The sequence below is a fragment of the Diprion similis genome, chromosome 2, assembly GCF_021155765.1.
Source record: "Diprion similis isolate iyDipSimi1 chromosome 2, iyDipSimi1.1, whole genome shotgun sequence".
NCBI lineage: Eukaryota > Metazoa > Arthropoda > Insecta > Hymenoptera > Diprionidae > Diprion > Diprion similis.
The window spans coordinates 15,685,496-15,705,748 of NC_060106.1; the positions used below are offsets into that span (position 1 = coordinate 15,685,496).

Here is a 20,253-nt window from a genome sequence, read left to right on the forward strand (position 1 = left end):
CGCTTATAGAAATCACACGATAAATGGTAAGTCAACGACAAATATGAGCTTTCGGCAAAGAGAGACAATGACATATGTGTATTTTTTCATCCCAAAAACTACAGAAAAAACGTTTCCTTATATATTTACAGTTGTAGATACAATACACATGTTCAGTGTGGGTAGTTTTAATTTATCTGGACAACAACGGCAACAACGACGGATACAATTAGACGCAATCAGAATTTTAAATTGTCTAAAATTACCGTTAATAATCTGCATAGAATCAGAACAGATATTATTTTCATTTCCAAGGATCGTGCGATATCTCCCTTGTCTTGATAAAAAATACAGAAAAGTAGGTGATCTGTGATGTTATACAATGATCTAAGTGACCTGCGTTGATCTTGATCACATGAGTCACGGGTAATACCTGTATTGTTTGTGTTAAACATTGTTTAATTGACTGTAAAATTTGGATAAATTAATTTCCCTTTTTTTGACGTTTATTGAGTTCATTAGTTTATTTAATTTTTTAATAAAAGAATCGAGCTGACGTTGTACGATAACTATGTAGCTAGATTAAAACACATGAGTACTGATGATGGGCGTTGCACACGACGGGAATGTAGGAAACAAAAAAAGTGATGTTGCTACATTAAACTTTGGTATTGTTATGAGTTAGTTAAATCTAAAAATCTTAAGTCAATAATAATATATACATTGGTGGCATAAAATGCATCGCAGTAATACAACAACATGATACTTATACATGCAAATGAATCCTTAAAAATAAACGATTTGGTTCAGCTAATCTACAACATGTTAACTTCAGCAAACAAACTTTTTAAATCTTAACGAAAGCTAATGAAAGATCTTTAATAATGAGTTTTCGTATGATATTAAAATTATTATACAACGGTATCTGTAACTATAAAACGTATGATTATAACTTTAATAGTAAAATACTTCTGTACGTAAAAAATGATACGTTGACGAACACAGTAGATATTAAAAAAAGAAATTATGATTGTAAAAAGAGAAAGAAAAAATAGTACATATTGCGTGGGCAAAGAAATCAAGCTGGTAACTCTGTGCAGCTTCAGCTTCTATCGCTAAAATAAATTTGGCATGTGTTATAATAATCATCTTCTTAGTATATAGTATTCTCTATTTAATTACACTTAATTATTCTCTTTCTCCTAGTGTTTTTTTTTCTTTCTTTTGTTTGTTTTCCATTAACTTTTAATAACAATAGACTTTTAAATATTCATCTATACACTGACCACTATCGGGTATTCTATAACTATTAATAAATTAATTCATAAATATTTTGCATAAACCTTCAAGAAGTATTCAAGTACCATCGTAGTTAGGACCTACTCAAACGGAGCCCCGCAGCAGCAAAATCGTCATTCAATCACTGTAACTGGACAACTCACTCGTAAATGACTGTGTACTTATGTCACAAAGTAGCAGTTTTGCTCAAAACCTCTTGTCTAACATATTCCGTCGTTACGATATGGGAAACATCTAAAATTAGTACAGACATTTAACTATGTACGCTGAAGAACCATTTGTAATCCGTGGTTTGGAAAGATTTTCTAATCAGCATGTGAAGACGACACTGATACACCGAAATCCAAACTTTTCTATACATTTCTCTAATATAGTATTTCTAGTTGGATCAGACCAGCGAGGCTCTAACAAGCGACAGTACTTAAAACCAGTGTGGATATCATATTGTATGTCAGCTACAGGCTATGTAGTAGTTCGTCATTAAGAGGCTATCGCTACTCTCGAAATTCTCACACCGTTGATGTTTGTTGATTGTTGTTCTCCAAAGCTACGCTACTCGAGCATTCTTTTAGCATTGTCCTCAGCCGTAAAATTTCCGTCGATGCTGCAGTCAAATCGGATTGAAGTTGAAGTTCCTTTTCACGGAGTCTTTTTATGTCTCGTTGACAAGTCTGGAAGGTAACGAATCATAATTATATCATAAATACTTATAACAATTGAATAATTCAAATCTAATAAGGATCAGGGAATTCTTGGAATTTTCTTGAAATTGATTCAACTACTAAACTTACGACATTCTGTCTAAGCAGATCAAGTTTGTCACATTTGAGCTTAGTGACTTCTGTCCGCAGTGCTTCAGTTTCGGGTTCGCTTCTTTGCGGACACTGTGACACTTCATGAGTTTCCGCAGAGCTCATTGATTCGAGGCCAGTATCGCTATCCGGATAAACAACTTGGTCCAGTTCAAGCTCGCTGTTCAAAGAGCTGTCATCGCTCTCGGACACGACTCTGTGCGTTTCGGATTTCTCCGTCATTCGCGGACAGCCGACCTCTCGCTTGTGAAGATTTTCCTGAGTCAAGTGCTGGAAGGAACTTTTCTCCGAATTATTAGCAGACTCGCGTCTACTGTCTGTGTCGTCCTGCTGCAAAGTCGCCAAACTACTGTCATGGTTCTCCGTCGTAGAGTGACTGCTATCCTGGCTTCCAAGACTCGGGCTTCCGCGGTCCGAATCTCTCCTCAAAGTTAGATCAGGCGAGCTCAATGGACTGGTAGGCTCGATCGAACGTTTGCCGGATTTGGTTATCGACCGATTGCACGGTGGACTCGCCTCTGATGGACCCTTTTTGGGCATGTGTTGCGGTACGTTGTCCGTTGACGCATTTCGCACTCGCGATATCAGTGCCTTACGAACTGTGTCTATGAATCGGGATCCGCTTCCGCTGCTTCCGGATGCCGAGGCCTCGCTCGCTGCAGGACTTACTGGGCATGGAATCGCTCCCCCACCCAGAAAATCGACCGTCTTCAACTGCAGTTCATCGGTCAGTGATTCCAAGAGCGCTGATCTGGTTCGCAACTGGATGACGGAAATATATGTTAAGAAAATAGTCGTAGTATGTAAGTAAGAAATTGTCCGAAAATAATCAGATCTGGGGCAAACGTACTGAATTTTAGTAAGGTTACATTTTTATAAATACATGTATAAGAGAATATGCAAGAGAATAAAGAATTTTAATTATAGGATTTTTCTGGTTTATTTTTCACTCAAGTACGGGAGTAGGCATAATTTCCATTTTAAGATAACTGTAAAACAGCAAATACCACGGAAATATTTCCGTACGAGCCATGGTTTCAAAACATGACAAAAAGCAATCAACAGGAATCTGGAGAATTTTTTTTAGAACAGAGTGATCGAAGTGGAAAGAGAGACAACAATAGGAAAGTTTGTCGAGATGTTCCCTTTCCAATAAATGTGTACCTATACATATATCGAATGTTCGATTTACCTCGAGTCTAGCGAACTTTTCAGCCTTGTACGCTGCACTCTCGGCATTTACGAGCTTGGTGAGCAGAAACTCTTTGAACTCGACGCCCCTAAGTAGGACAGCAGGCTTGGGTAGCTCCGGTCCGAACCGTGGAACATCGTCACGTGCAGTCACGCTCACTTTGTACCTGAAAATAGCGTAACGTTAGCCGTTGATACCATGTATAGACCAGGGGAAAACGGATTGTGTGAAGTACGTCAAACAATGACCGATCACGTACGCAAATAGAGCGGAAAAAAAATTAATGAAACATGCATCGATGCATAGAAAATATTATAAAACAATAAATACCTGGTGTTCGGTGTGCAAGGTTCGATGACCTGAACGACGATAAAAGCGTGGAGAAAGTGGCTCGCGATCATATCAGGACTGAAGGGTGTTGATTCCTCCTGGAATATGATGGCCACAATATCGTTACCGATGTGGCGTTTACGTTGTAGCTGTTGCGAGTCACCGGGGCTGAAGGGGAGGAGGGAGGCTACGTGAAATAGGACTTCACGCCCGCGAAAAACCTCGTAGACAGCAGAGTCCCCGGTCTGACCGTGTCGGGTATCCAATCCTCCGCGATACCTGCGATTAAGAGTAACGGGAACTTTATTAATTAGCTAATCGATCAGCCTAGTGGAAATAACGAGGTGGGTCACCGCTCGATATTCGATGCCGAGCCCCTAGAGGTCAGTTTCATATTTCGCTAACGACCCTTGTCCACACATGGGTTGGAGTTCATCTATATTATTCACTACAGCGCTTAGTCATATTGCGGGTTTCTCGTTGAGTAAAGAAATATGCGAAAACATTATGATGCACGACTCTTCGCAATATTCAAGAAATCTCAGTCTCCGTTATACTCTCGCCGCATCCAATAAAATATCAAATTCTGCGAAACTCTTTGAACGCTACGCAAAGTTTCACATCTTTTGAAAATCCACGTATGTACGATAATAAGTCGAAAATAAGCACTGAATACAGATATAATACACAAGTATAACATCGATATTTGATCCTCTTGATACGTGCCAGGTACATATATATACATATATATATCTGCCTGTAATATGCATGCAGGAGAGAGGCAGCAAAGCGCGTGATGTGGGGAAATTGAGGTGAGTCATGTGGTCAGCTAGACGTCGGGATGTGGTTAATTGATTGGTGGGGTACGACTAATTTTGGGCGGCAATTAATTATCATCGCCTAATCATGCTGCGGTTGATCGAATGGATCTGCTCCGGTTTTCACTTCGAGTTTAGCCTTACGGGTGTCTGACCTCAAAGATTCGCGGAACAATTGTGGGCAAACTGGTATTCTCTCTACTCCAGGATGTATAGCTTTCAGATTAAACGTACCTACAATCGTTGTTTATATCTTCAATTAAACAGAGCCTTCGTGGACCGGACGAAAAAGGCTTGCCAAAACTTGCAGCTCCCAGCTTAATCAAACAATTCCTTAAGCCGCCTGATTCAGCGGCGTTACCAACCGAAGTCACGTTATACGTTTATCGGTGTATTAAGTACCCGAAATACTTACGTCAACACGACGGCCGTCGATACGCGATAAAAAATTAAGCCTCAATCAATTTAACATATAAGGTCGACGTAGATTATGGACAAGAGTTAGATATACCTATACGTCACTCTGCACCGTTTTAGAAAGGTGCATGTATAAAACATATAATATACGTATGCACTATACTTACATAGAGTTTAATAGAGTCTATAATAATTGATACGTCTGAGCATACGCGGAATGTTTTTCTTCCTTTTGCAAATAGACGTAGAGTATAGTGGAGGATATTGTAAATACAACAACCAGTGGGCGTCCGACGAGCCTACTTATGCAAATTACCCTGGAGCACGATTTCGAAGTGTTGTGTACTTTCGAAATGACTCGCTCCGTCTTCTTTGTTTGCTACTTATAATACCGTTTGTCACCGCATGCCTTGATAGTCGAAAAAAGTCTTTGTATGTTTCATCGTTGCGATACGCAAAATGAAAAATAAACATGATACTGGCGTATTTGTGCCGAAATGTATAGTGTTCTGTTCTGTTTGTTAATCTACATTTGGACCGTCCCTTCTAACTTAACGAACGTATATTTTGGAGACACCTGAAGAACGTGTTATAAACTATGAACTGAGTACTCGGACCATAATAACGAAATTGACTTGACAACAATAAATGACGAGCATGGCGTCCTGTTTCTTACACGGTTAATGAATAATCGAATATAAGAGCTGCGTTCTCGCTGAAAATCGTTTACGTCCCACAACCGATCGATCCTTGATATAAAAGAATGATAATATACCAGTACAAGTACAATCAGCGCGATAGAAATCGACGGTAATAGTTATCAAGAGCTGCTGGCATAACACGATGATATTTCTGGGTCAATTGGAATCGAATGGCAATCGACAAAGTCGTTGGAATTATTGTATCCCCGGGCAGTTACAAATCCTGTATAAGGCGTTGTTCGTTGGTGCAAACTCCTTCGGAGGAGGCTACGAGGCTGGCTTGTACCTATTATACTGATATAAACACGAGGCTTCGACACGCAACACGTAGCTCCGACTAGGTATTCCTCTTTATCGTAGTGACGATGATAAAGCTGCATGTTAACCCTGTGTTGACGAAACGCTTGCCGATCACATGCGATAACAATAGGATTATATGCGAAGACCCACATGCTCGCTGTTATTTTACTTCGAGTATCATTGTAATCTGTAGGTCATACTATTGACTTTCGTCGCAATCATTATCGACAAACAGCGCGAGGTGCATGAATGTGAGTATTGTATTGCGTCGTAAAATTGTAAGAAAACGAGAAAAACGAAATCGTTGGAAATCGTGAAAGGCGGTAAGTGATCAAGCGAACTTGAACCAGAATCTACACATACCAAAAGTGATACAAAAGTAGGTATATAAAAATAATCGTTGGTCTGTCTCACGAATTTTATACCCGAAAAATAATTGATTTATAACGAGTTCGTTCAGTTATACTGAATTCTGTTTCACTTGCTCTATCATCCTGAGGAAGAGGATTGAATGAGTCAATTACACTGCAAGAGTATATATGTATGTAGCAAAGATTTTACGGAATTTCGCAACAAAGAGCGCGGCGTTGAGTGGTCTGGAGTTATTTTTCGAGGGTGAGGGAAAAATAAGTGGTACAAGTAAAGGTAGGAAGAGAAAAAGGAGGCGAGATTCGAGGGGGAAGTGAAACACAGCGATGAAGAGCCGTTGCCGCGTTTTAATGCGATTATCGGTGCCTGGTTTCCTACCCGCCGGCGTGGCGTGTCTCACGTCTCGGGTACCTCGGGCTCTCCGCAAGAAACCCGGTTGGGCAGAAAGGCACAAACCGAGTAATTGGCTTTGCGGCAGAATCAGCCCTTCAGGGCTCGGCAGATTCTCCGTTGCAGCGAGCACGCTTCCGGAGAGAAATTACAGAAACTCTTTATCCAAACTCACCCCTTGTGATCCTTGAGGTTTATCCTCTGACCGAGAAGATCCAGAAATTCCTGGAAGGCCGGTGTTATCTGACGATTAGCGAAGAGCTTCTCCTCGGTCACTTGGCCAGCCCGTTGATGAAGGACTCCGAATTTGAATTTCGAAACCAGGGCGTGCTCGTCGTAGCTGGCTATCATGGCTCCTGCGCCGGAGCAAATCACCGGGGTCAACGTATTCACGGTCAGAGAATCGTTCAGCATCTGCGTGAAGGTTAAAAAATTATAAATCACCTACCATTTTCAGTTTCTATGCATATGCAAGATGCAACATCGCTCCGCGTTATACGATAAAGTGCCTACGTATGAAAAGTGAATCGATGCGAGCGGCATTCGTCGATCGTTAAGAGAATAATTGAATCAACTTTTGGCGTCGATCGCCTTTTACGATCCACCCGATAAGCGGCGACATTCGCTGCAACTCCGAGTTCCACTTCGCGCATTTCAATTACGACCTGATAATATATTGGCCTCAAGATCGTGACGTGACAACCTTTGCAGTTGTAATGGTTGTGTAGCGACGAGTAGGACAGGGCCAAAGCAAAATTAAGATCTCAGTAAAGTAAGATGAACCTGCATGCGGTTGTTGCGGTAGAGAGTCGCGTTGAGAAAATTAGATTCACCAATAATTGATTTGCAGATATATATTCAGCAGCACGACGTGTGTTAAAATCCGACGAGATTAAAAGAGATTACTTTTTATACATCTGACCTGAACACAGTTTTGTCGTGCATGAATTAATTATTAAAGTGTATAAAAAGAATGGAAAAACTTGTGTGAATAACTGAGCAACAATTGACTTGTTAAAGGAGCTTTATCGATACGCATATTACATTGGTTATCGGTATTTCAGACTCTGCAGGCTGATTGTGAGGCGTCTGCAGGTGAATTTTTATTCAACGAACTGCGCGAGATATGCAGCCGCAGCAGCAGCCGCCGCCCGCGGCGGCGGCGCCGGTCGTAAACCTCGGCGCAAAGCGCAGAGCGCAAAGCGCAAAGCGCAAGCATGGAGGCCCAACAAGCCTTCGTCGCTATTCACCGAGGAATCCGCATTGGTTCAGCCCCGATCCCGGCCCACGCAGGTCCGGCAGGGATCTTCGATTGTTTGAACAGGGTGCGTAGGACGCAACAATGCAAATAAGGCGCGGGTAATGGGCAGAATTATCATCGGTCCCTCGGCTTCAAAGATCTCGAAAGACTCACAAGCCCGTATCTAGCGCAAGATAAAGGCGCGGCTCGTTTTCGTCTATGTCATCAGCCCAGACCCGGTCTATTCGACTGAACCATTTTCGCGCGCGCGGCTTATTTTCTTTCATCTTTACGCGTTACTCATCGTCCGTTGTAAAGGTGTGTATGTAGAAAGCGGCAATTCCGTTTCGACACCGCGTTGTGCGCTAAAAACGCACCGCGGCACCAGGCAAACCCCTGACATGCGTATATGGGAAGACTCCCGATTTAGGGATGTGCGATATACGTATACCTATACCTGGCCGATCCAGAGTTGATCATGCTATTGTCAATAATTATATTGCAATTAGATATGCCCGTTGAATGCCGAATGATGTATACTTAATTATAATTACGTAATTACCATAATATATTATATGCCGATGGCAGCCGAACGACGGAACGTTGAATTGTCGCGACATGTTTGTTTCGTATATCGCATTGGTCAAATAATTGTAATGTTACTTCTGAAAAGTTTCTTTAATAGAAAACGACGATAAGAAATTCTGTAAAGTTATTTACGTACGTTCAAAACATTTGACCTGCATTACCTATATAGTATGGATATCAAAAACACCATCTGTAACTAATTAATTCTGATATCGGGCCACTTTCTTCTGCAATGTAATTAATAGCAGATATACCGCTATCACTTCGTTGTCTTCATTTTTTATCGTACGCGTCTGTTCAGATTAAAACTATCAATTGTGTCGAAGTAATAAGACTCACCTTGACCATTCTGATCGGCGACAGGTTAGGACCGATTTCCGAAGCCGTTAAAAGTTTGTGCGTAGAACCGGCCCGGAGTCTGAGAATTACCCTCCAGTGTTCTTCGCCAGCGAGAGATTCCGCCTTTACGGATACGAGTACCGGTCCATGCTCCGGGTCCCTGCCGACGAGGTTGACGTGCTCCTGTAGAAAAAGAGGTAAGCGTGAGGTTTAACGGCCTGCATTTTAAAACTGTACCAGTGACCGTCGTCACGTCCATTCGTTCGTTCGATCTATAAATGAAGCACACGCGTTGACGCTTCGCTTTTTACCGGCCGGTGCAAAGAGTGGGAAAGAAAATACATTATAGTGCACATATGGAAGTTGGAAGCCCGGTGTGTACACAAGAGGTCAAAGGGTCAAGCAACTGTTACACACCAGTGGTGTAGTTTAATAAGAGTCTTTCCACACCGAACTGCACATCTACATATACGTAGACGAGATGGTAGCCGAGTGGCGTATAAGAAACGTTTCGAGACGCGGTGACCTGTCACTGAAACGCATTGCACTCGTCGTCAGTGCGACTGCAGCATGCGTCTAAAAACGGGACCGTTCGAGGCCTGCAACTGCAACGCAACGCAACGCAACGCAACGCATCGCAACGCGACGGTGACGCAAGCGACAAGATCGAGCTGCGTTACGACGCATCGTGCACGTAGGTACGCGTGATGACGATGCCCGTAAAAATATAAACAGCAAAGTCCCCGCAGTGACTGATTTTCACACGAGCTGTACCTTCGACTGTTACTACTTGCTGCAGGATGAGTAAACGCTCTACAAAAACGGTCTTATATGATTTTGTGTCAAAAGGTATTTAAGGACCTGAAATAACTTTTCAAAGAGTAGATTTATCACAAAATCGTAACAGATAATTTTTGTCGAGCGTTCAATTCCCTACAAAATTACGTTCTGGTCTTATCAGTACACTAATGCGTCGACGAGTTATAAAATACCATAGTTTAAACAAAAAAATTCCCATTTTATTTAAATGGAAAATAGAAAATAGCGATGAAGTACCTCTAAATATTAATATTAAGAGCTGAAACTTAGACAACGTCGTGTTTTCGTAATTTCGACGAATATTTTCGACTTGAATTTTGAAAAAAAAGGACGGCTTGCAACGATTTCCTTCGAAAGCAAGCCTGTTTAAGCGAAGCAGCAACGACGGATACAGGGATAAAGCCAACGGGTTTCGTAGTTCAGGCCGACGTTACGTGAAGGGGAATTGTTAGAATACGAATTGCTATCGTTCGGCATCGTTTTCCTCGTGCTTCTAGCCGCGGTTGCATTTGCGAAACAGCGGCACGCCGAACGGTATAACCCCATTTCCTATGGGTACCTAGGTACTTGCGCAGGACTCGAGTCCTCGTAACCAGAGCGTGTGCATTATGCATGCAGCATTTGATGCGGTGGACGCGAGGCACGAGTTTCGCGTTGTTCGGTAGCAATTCGAGTGAAGGAGGCTCCGATGCACAGCCATTATAACGACCATGCGGCTGTTGCATCTGCAGTTCCAACGGCACCGCGTAGCTACGTGTGGCCCAGACGTGTGACTCGTTTCATTGCGTGCGAGCAGATCTTGATCATGAACGAAGTGCAGTGATCGGGGGCATGACCAATCCGCGCAATTACCTTGATTGGCCGAGGAGGTGAGGAGCAGCAAACGCGAAAGCGTCGGTGACACCAGCGGAGATAAACGATCCGCGAGTACGAAAGAGGAAAGCGTGTACCGTACCTAGAACGTATCCTTAATTAGAGCCAAATATCGAGCGACTGTGCGAAGAAACTTTGCAAAACGATGACGGTCGAAAAGTTACGCTAGAAGAAGACAGTGACCCGAAGTTGGCCACGTGCTTCAGGATCCACGGTACACGTAATCGAAAGCGTTGGTGAAAACCGACCGGTAAAGTGTCAGTGTAACTCGAGATGGTAAACTTGGAGAAGAGAGAATAAGCCTTGATTACGTGGCCGGAAAGACGTGAAAAGCTATATTCGGGTCAACTAATTCATGTAGTTCTATCCAATTCGCCGAGAGGAGTTACATGTATTATACGTACATTATACTTACAAGCCGCGACAGGCGAATAACGTGTTTACCCAACTTTTATAATCAATCGATTAACAGCGAGATATAATATATAAAGAATCAAAGTGAAGCTGTACGTACGTGCCTTACATAATTCGAAGGGGAGGAACGACGAAGCGGAAGTATGTGCATACTCGGATCTGGGTCGACTATGTAATCTCCACCATGATTCACGCAATTACATATGATTACCTGCACCGTTCGTACGCCCATGTGTGACATATGCCTCGTATACGCGCGTGCAGCATGTACCTACCTAACAATATCGCAAGCGAGTGCCAGGCAGCCGCTGTATGCAAAGTGAGTATCGCAATCGCTGAGCCATTAGGTCGGAGGAATGGATTAATTTCCTGGACTATCGTCGGTCAGTTAAATGGGAATGAAAAGGGCGCGAAAATGGAACGAAGAAAAAAGAAAAAAGAAATATACGTTACGTAGTCCGCACGCTGGAGCATGTAGAGCGACGGGGATCGGTCGGATCGATCAAACGATATTGTCTCGTCCCTTCCGATTGGTTCGCCGGGTTCAGTTTAGTGAGCAATGATAATAGCAGATATCGCGTCTGCTATGTCCACTTCCAAGCCTCAATATTATATATGTATACGTACATGCACGCATGTATACCATACCTACTTTATCGAACTATTGACGTCCCTATTTACAAAGCATCGAAGCGCACACCGGTCCTCCCGCGGTTATCGTCCCGTATATCGGTCGCTCGCTCGCTCCGTTGGTTGGTTGGTTGGTTGGTTGGTTGGTTGGTTCGTTTATGTACTTTGCATTGCCGCATGATAGGCCAGCTGCCAGGGGCTGAGGAGCAACGTACGTGAGCTAAATGGTCATTCATGCTCCAATTTCTTTTCTCTATTAGAACGTACTCGATAAAAATTTGAAAATTAAATTCAATCGACAACTTTCAGTCATCAATGCTGCGGGCAATCTAATCTGTATTTTTGTTAGTGTTTGCTACAGAAGTTGGAAAAATTCTATCTTTCGATTGTCAAGTCTCAGCCTGGAAGAAGTGACAACGTAGATAAAGACAACCTGAGCGATTGATGATCTGCTAGCCTTGAAGAATGAAATAGTTTCATGTCTTCTTGTTATCTAGGTCAGCATCCTGAACCGTTGACATTGTTATATGATACCGAATCGTGTACCCATCCGTAGGTTTAACAATTTTCGAGTAAAGACCATGTCAACGGTTATACCAGACTTCCGCTTCGGAAGCAGCAGTTGAACGTCTTCTTCGGATCTCTCATTTCCCGAAGAATATATAAAATGACTCATACGCGGAAGATCAGAGAGTCAGATTGCCTCTGAGGTTTTCCAGCAAAGGTGGAAAATACGAGGATATAATCTCTGCCATTATCATCCGATTCTGGTTATCTCGCCTATCAGACATCCGTCAGAGTTTATGGGACTGTTGGGTAGGCCTGAATCTTACAATCCGGAAAAGGTTAACGATTATGGGATCGCGTGACGGAAGAAAGAAAGTCCACACCGCACCCACACCTGCGACGTCGATGCTGCGAGTGTGTGACGCGTTACACCTAAACCCTAAATGACAAGCACTTGCAGGCATCGCCCGTCCCGACGTTGTTGCGTCAGAGTTTCCCCCTCACGTGTGCATCGCGGTGCGTGACGAATGGCAAGCCCTTATATACATCCCCGTGGCTTACGAATCATCGCGGGTGACGAATATCTGTCGCTACACCGCGGGGTAAGGAGTTTGTTTCAAGGAGTTTCGCGGTCGAGTCTCGTTAATTGAAGGGAGAAAACAAGTTCGCCGGTTTTAGGGGGCTGGCTGGATATGCGTCACCGTCTACGGGGTTGCAAATTTCGCGGTTACCACCTGGGGTGTCTGAGTGAAGTTTGAACACAAACTGTGAAAAGCCTCAAAAAGGTAGATACCGATACGAGTTATAGATGGTATAGAAAACGAATCTCTCAAAAAACAATTCATTATACACTTAAGGAGACGAGCGTCCTTGATTTTCTTCAGTACGTTCAAAGTTGACTATAAAATCAATCACAGTCGTTGGTATACCTAGTAAAAAATGTCAAACTCTGGCAAATTTCACTATATCCGCATATTTTTGTGTATACAAAAATGATCATCGAATCGAAACATATGGCCGAGTAAAAAGCGTTCAGTACGCAATATGGAAAAAAAAAATGTGAAACGTTGGAGATCCGCCGAGTTGGGCTCATGCACCCGATCGAGTCGCGTGGGCTTGTTTAAATAACTTGTTCTACTTTCGAGAAAACTTATATCCACAGATGTATAATACACAACGGAATGGAGGTGGGAGAGGGGGGACACATAGCGTTGTCGATTTAACGCTACACACATGCGCTTTTCTCTCTTTATGTTAATAAGTTGTTTGTTTCGAAAGAGGTCGTACGGCATATTGTTGCTAGTGAAACATTATCGTTATTTTCCTCCAGTTCGCGTATAGCTTCACCGCGTGGATTCTTTGAAAGGGAGTTTTTTTTTCCACCAGCTATCCTTACAGAGATGGTTACAGTTACACAAATATTTTACGGACTTTCAACGTATGTGAGAACATTGCAAAAAAACAAAAAAAAAAAAAAAATAAAAACTTGAAATAATAATGATAAAATGAAACTTTTATTAATTACTTCCGCCTGGAATGCACGAATCTTTTTGTTCACCGAAAACGCTCTCCTCAGCTCGCTTATTAATATTTATATATCTGTACGTTTTCCCACAATGTTATGAAAGAATTTAATCATTCGCGCTGATTATTATGCAAATGTAAATACACTTATAGATATATATTCACATCCACACGAGCTGAGGCAATCACGATTGTTACGATAATATTACAGGTGCGCTAGGCTCAAGCTGGAGTTGTGGATCGTCGTTAATTTTAACGTCTGGCGAACACGGCATTCCTCACTTTTCGTTATTCGTCTCTGGAGCCGATATCCCCCAGCACCTCTGTTACGGTGGAAAAAAATTCATACACCCGATTTATGCCAGGTGAGGAGTAAAAAAAAAAAGAAGAAGTAAAAAACCAAGAAAATATAAATGTAAAAAATAATCTGTTACGTATTCGCAAGACGACTGTTCGTCCGCGATATATTATAATTGCAATCCCTCAACATCGAAGATCGAAGATGTTGAAGACTCTTCTCGCCCTCAAACAACCGTAATTATCCGATCTGGCTTATCTCGACGTTTACAGTGAGCAAAATTATAATTATTCCAAGAAACGCGTTTGATAGTCAGATGCACGCAGTTGTAGGTAGTTAGGTAGGTAGGTAGGTATATTACTTTTCCGCTCTTCATCGTAAAACACTAAACACAGCCTCTTTTTTTTTCTCATTCTCATTATTACACCGTCGGAAATTACGCTGCACACTGCAGTGTACATGGATGTACGTAATAACATATCGCCGGGTATGTTCACAGAGCGTAAATAAAATTTCGGCGTTGGATAAAGATAGTGGAACGGTGATTACCAAGGCGTAAGGAACAAAGGGACAAAGGGAAGAAATTTTTTCGCACGAAGAAGACGAGGAGGAGGTGGTCAGGCGGGTGTAGCACCGCGGCACCGCGTACTATCCAAACGCAACGAAATTCATCTGAAGCGTGTACATACATAAAGACAATAATTGTAGCGGAACGACGCGACGAGAAGGTAAGAGGAAGAGAAAGAGAGAGAAGAGAGAAGAGGACGAACGTTGCGCAAGGGCTCCATCCAGCAAGGTATAAGGAGGCGCAGCAGATGGACGCGGGTAGATACGAGTACCGCCTGACTGCCTGACTGCCTGCCTTCCTACCTTCCTACCTCTACAACCGAGGTAGAGGAACCAGAGAAAGAGAGAACCGCAGGGCAAGAGAGCCGGCTAAAATGCGAGAAGCGTAAGGGACGAAGGAGGAGGTGGAGGTGGAGGATGGAAGTCACGGGCGAGCGCTTCGGCGACCGGCAGAGGCTATGAGAACATTCCCACTCCCACGCCCAAGGAGTATATGCTCAAACTCTGGCTGTTATAGCACGAAACTCCAGATATGGCTTATGGCTGATGGCGCAGGAGTGCTGGGTATAACGCCGTAGGTACCTACCTATAGTCTATGTCTACCTATTACTATATACCGAGTCGTCCAAGTGCGTGTACTCACTGTAGGCTACCAGCGGTGAATCCGGGGGGCCGTAGGTATTTTCTACCTTCAAATGTCCCCCTGAATTCGCTGCCGGTGCGTACGTAAGCTCTTGAGAAAGTCCAAACTAACCGAGTCTGAGATTGCGGACCTCTTTGTCTTGGGCGCATGTTATCGTAACCCTGTAGGACGTTACGGTTGATCCCAGCTCTATAATAGGTAGAACTCCAGGGAATTATGTGTCTCGTCGTGTTTCATCGCGTCGGAATAAAACGGCAATTAGTTGAGAAAACTCGTCGTCTTATCGAGGTAACATGGGATCGTACAAGTTCTTTGATACGATAAGGACCTGTCCACCATGCGACTTGTTATATGGAAAGTACTGAATCACGTAGGAAGTGTGCCCCGCAAACCGCAGGTATTGTACTTACTGCGTCGAAGATGCGGTTTGCCTACTCTCACAGTTGTGCGTTTCAAAGCTTGTTTATTATTCATACGAGTCGTAATGTAAGGAGCAAGAAAGAAGAATAAATATTACTAGACACTGGAATAAAGTCCGAACATCGTTCAGGATCTATTAGAATTTATCCCAATGAGCGTACAATTCGACACAATTTTCTCTCTATTATCTATACCAACTGGAAAAGGCAGCAGTTATTTTCATAGTTACGGTATTATACGCGGTGTATATTCGAAAAGAAGTTGGATTTGACGGCGGGTGTTGTCACAAGGTTCGGAAAACAGGAATCGCGTCGTTTTGCCCCACTTTCCGCGTAACGAACAACAACAATGGACTAAGAGTCTAAAGGTACCAACAACGATAGTTTGCACTGTGCGGGTTTCGTACCTTACAACCCTTGTACAACAGAGGTATAAAGTTTATGTACAGTATACCTGAACTGGAATCGGAGTAGAGGCTTGGCTTAAGTGTGTTACGTTAATTGATATTGCAATTAGTAATTAAAGACAATTACTACTTGGAAGTCTGCTATTGTGTTCCGTTACATGGTATTCCGTATCATGTATTATATATTACGCAGAATATCGCATGGGAGCGAATCGTGAGCCGACCGACGTAAAGTTTTGCGCATTCTGTAAAGTGGTATTTAATTTGTGAGAAATTTTCATTATATAGATAATATCACGGATTTCGCCGTGAGCACTTTCTTAGAATACATTATACCCACATTTTTTCCTTCATTCTTTCTTTCTTTCATTTCAATTCAATCGAGATTACATTGCGATTCAGCAGGTGTTGTATTGCATTACAAATGATTGCGGTTAGGTGATACCAAGTATCCAAGTGTCGCTTCAAACATTTCCAACAATTCGAACGCGTAATTCGAAATTCGTTCCAGATTTTCAGAATTCCGTGCCAAGCTGGCGTGGTCATTCAAGTGCGACTCGAAGAAGAATAGTAGAGCGAAAACGTATGTATATATATATATATACGTGCCAGTCGAACTCCATTATGTCTAGCTACAAGTTTTACCAGTTTAAATCAGGTTCTCTACTTATTCATTCGTTTATCTTTTCATACCACACGAAGTAATATAGGTATATGATACCGTCGCGTTTCCACTGGCATATATAAGTGAAAGCCTGCAAAGAGATCTCGCAACGTGTTTTCTCCGCACCGTTATGCGTACTAAAAATTCAAATCAAAGTACACTCTATGTTACGGACATGTAGTAGGTTACACATTTATATACGCATGGGCAAAGTGCACCTAAGTGCCATCGAAGATAACACCGTAACTTTTTGCTATTTGTTATACATCAAGTGGATCGAATGCTGGAGCATAAATGAATAAGACTATACAACGATTTGGAAAACTGCAAGTCAAATTTTTACTTCCGCTTCGTCAAAGTGCACTGCGAGAAATGGAAGAGCGGCGGCTTTCGAAACGCGTCAGATAAATGATAAAAATTTTATTTCATGTTTCCTTTTCAACTTACCCTGGTGGCAAAGAGACGTCTGTAGCATTTGGCTGTGTCGTCCTGGTCTATCGTCGGCTGCCAGGCAAGGTGAGTGGGCAGTATGGCTCTGCCCGAGGAATCGAGAGTGTGATGATGGTCGGTACCTTCAACCCAGTACCCTGGGGGTGTGACGACCATGGGTGGAGGTTGGGTTCCAGCCTGCAAGAGTGCGGCTTCCATGAGGGCTCGTCCGATCGGTGCGTCGGCGACTGGCGACGGTGAAGGAGTCGGTGTGAGGGGCTGAGTACCGCCGGCTGGACTCGAAGTCGGCCTTTCATCTCTGGACGGCTGTAACAAATGAAAGATTGAAGGTGAATTAACAATAAGACGGCGAAATGATGCGTCGAGATTCAAGTGGAGGAGGACGACGATAATTGATAGGGTAGCCCAGCGCGGTTGGGGGTTCCGGGGTTGTCAGATCGCTTCTTCGTTTTGAGGCAACCAAGACCCTTCATTCGAAAACTTTAATTGAACGGTTAATCATTACGGAGAGAAGCCATTGCTGTTGGAGTCGTAAGGGGGTAACGGGACACTTGCAAGCTTTTCACCGAAAGCTCGTTACTTGCAGGCTTCGGTGTTTCTGACCCTTTTAACAGCGGTGCAGGATACACTTAGGGGGTAACGAACATCCCCTTGCTCGAGGCATTTTTATATACATATACTGTCTGAACAATGCATTGCTGCAACTCTTTGGCACCCAAGATGGCGAATAGAGTATTCACTTGCATGGATAATAGTAGCAGAATCATATCTAAAATCCGAATCATATGTATTATAGAACTGTATAATTCAGGAAAATCAATCGGTAATGGAAAGTCAATTTACTTTACTATTTACTTGCATTATAATTGTCACGCCAAAATTAGGTCTTATAATGAGCCTTTCTAAACTTGAGTGAATTTCATTAGGAGCGCTCAATATCAGACCTAATGCTTATACTTGATGTTATATTTCGGGTTATTCCCAAGCATGTGACTATAAATGAAAACCAAAGGCATTCTTACACCCGGGACCGAATTTCTAACTTAACCTTAGAACTATTTACTTTACAATCATTAACAGAGTTTCAAGTATAGGGTCGTCCTGCACGGCCTAAAGTGCCAATAACAGTTACCCGTTACTCTAGCTGCAGCGTAGGCAAGGGATTCCAGGTATGCGGATATGTCGACAGAAAATGGTTCAACGACTTCTTGAAACGAGCATTCGGTCCATCCCCAAGCATATTTTCCTTAGGCTTGAACTTCTTCGCAGCACAGCGATGTGTGTATGTGTGTATGTGTGTATGTGTGTATGTAAGCGTATTTGATTCCGAGTATTTACGAGGGAACAGAAGTTCTGTAAAGAAAGCATATTAGCGGCGCGTATAACCCGACAGTTTCTGGTTGTGAAGGCACCATATTACAGCACTGTGGAGGTTTTCGTTTCCCGTTTCTTACGCATCGTTCTTACAACTCAACGACGCGCATTGGCTTGTTATCAGTTCCGTCCAGAGTCAATAGAACGGTGATAATTGCGTCCTATTCACAGGGGTGAATCCGCTCGTTAGAACAAGGCTCTGTTCAGCCCCTCGCGACCAAGACTCCCGGGTAGACTATTCGTCTTGGGGGTCCGCGAAAGGCTTGTTGATAAACAGCACGCCAGCCGAAGAACTCTCACGGTTTACGTTACCGCGACACCCGGCCATATTTTAGGAGATTAGAGCTACGCCTCGACGTTCTCGAAATGATGATAATAACACAGCAGTAAGCATATGCTCGGACAGGTGGCGTTTCCTCCTCGCCTCCCCCCAACGCAACGTGAAGCGGGTAATCGCCGATAGTGGAAGGGGTTGAAAGTGTGAGGATTAATCACGCGGGTATCGAGAGTACTATAGTCAACGAGACTCAACAGAGTGAAGAATCTAAAACTGAAGATCAATTTGAAAAAGATCGAAAGAAAGTAAAAAACGGCTAATCAGGTTATCGAGCTAAGAGTTGCCCCGATAACGTATAGTTCGTTACGTGACGTAACTCGTCGCGTGGGACCGAAACAGGACAGGGAAGTAGGGAAGAGGAGTTCCGGTCACGGCAGTGACGAAGCCAGACAGTAACGAGGGCTGCAGGCATGCAAGTGGACGTAGGAGGAGGAACAACAAGCGGAGCATCAGTTACCAACTTGAACGTGCCGTACTTTCACGATGCCCGTTCGTCCGCGTGTCCGTCCGTTGCGTAATTCGAGGCTGGTTTCGAGTTTCAAGTTCGGCTTTATGGTTCGTTGTCCGTCTGGAGTAGCAGTAGCAGCGGTTCCCTACTGCCACTTGACAAAGTGCCAAGCTGAAGGTTTTTGACAACGACTAGTCGGAAAATTTGTCGAAAAAGAGATCATCCTCGCAGAAAACTTTACCTCGTTTATACACGTCGTTTAAAAGATATTTTTTTCTATCTCTTTTTGTACCATGCATATATTCGTTGATGCACTATATGTATATGCTCCGCCTACTTCGTGGTTCAGCACGACAATCCAGGGAGTCGCCGAGAGATGCGCTATTTGCAAAGTGTAGTAGTATGTAGTGTACATAGACCTCTTCTTGGCCGATGGGATTTTCCTTGAATCACTACTTCCCTCCTTACTTCCTATCTCTGTCTCTATTCAGCTCCATCACGTCTTGGTATTCTTTCGTCTCTCCTAAGACTCCTGCTCCTTTTTCTCCCCTCGGCGAAGCGGCCAGACCAAAAGTATATATATATATATATATATATATATATATATATATATACACACGTATAGATACCCGTTTGTGTGTGTATATACATATATAAAATTGCAGCGTCGCGTTTATCCATCACAGCCAGACGATCCACTCTTGACTTGACGAAGCCCGACGGCAAAGTCCAATTTCGTTCTTTGCCAAACGAAAGGCCAGTCAATTAAAGGTAACCGGTGAAACTCTCTCCGAAGGGAATTATAACAACATGGTATAGCGATGATTGCGGTGACAAAGTAAATAAAAATATTCGTGATAATATCCGCACTAGACGAACGGCATATGGTGAGAGGTAATCGATCGATCACCGCACCGATACAGGTGTACATATGGATTCGTAAGTACATATCGCGTGGCGTAGAGTATACGACTCCGTATTTCGAACTAAGTTTCTAACAACCAGATGTAAATTCCTAAATTTAGTTACCATGCTCCTCTTCCTCTTCCTCTTGTACTCTTTAATTTTTTCTTTATACTCGTGTAAATCATCCCAGATGTAGTTG

General features: G+C 43.0%; 1 protein-coding gene across 2 annotated transcripts in view; it reads right to left on the reverse strand.

Moving 5' to 3' along the window:
• Nucleotides 1–311: 311 nt before the first annotated feature.
• The window catches only part of LOC124416138 (rap1 GTPase-activating protein 1-like), a 140,660-nt gene continuing 120,718 nt past the window's right edge, over nt 312–20,253 (reverse strand). For both annotated transcript variants that reach the window (XM_046897032.1, XM_046897033.1), the window contains exons 4-10: nt 16,987–17,295; nt 8,775–8,957; nt 6,783–7,021; nt 3,613–3,891; nt 3,283–3,448; nt 2,070–2,852; nt 312–1,949 (exon numbers count right to left, since the gene is read on the reverse strand). In XM_046897032.1, coding sequence (XP_046752988.1) covers nt 1,788–1,949; nt 2,070–2,852; nt 3,283–3,448; nt 3,613–3,891; nt 6,783–7,021; nt 8,775–8,957; nt 16,987–17,295 — 2,121 coding nt within the window. In that variant the 3' untranslated portion in view covers nt 312–1,787. The remainder of the gene's footprint in view (nt 1,950–2,069; nt 2,853–3,282; nt 3,449–3,612; nt 3,892–6,782; nt 7,022–8,774; nt 8,958–16,986; nt 17,296–20,253) is intronic.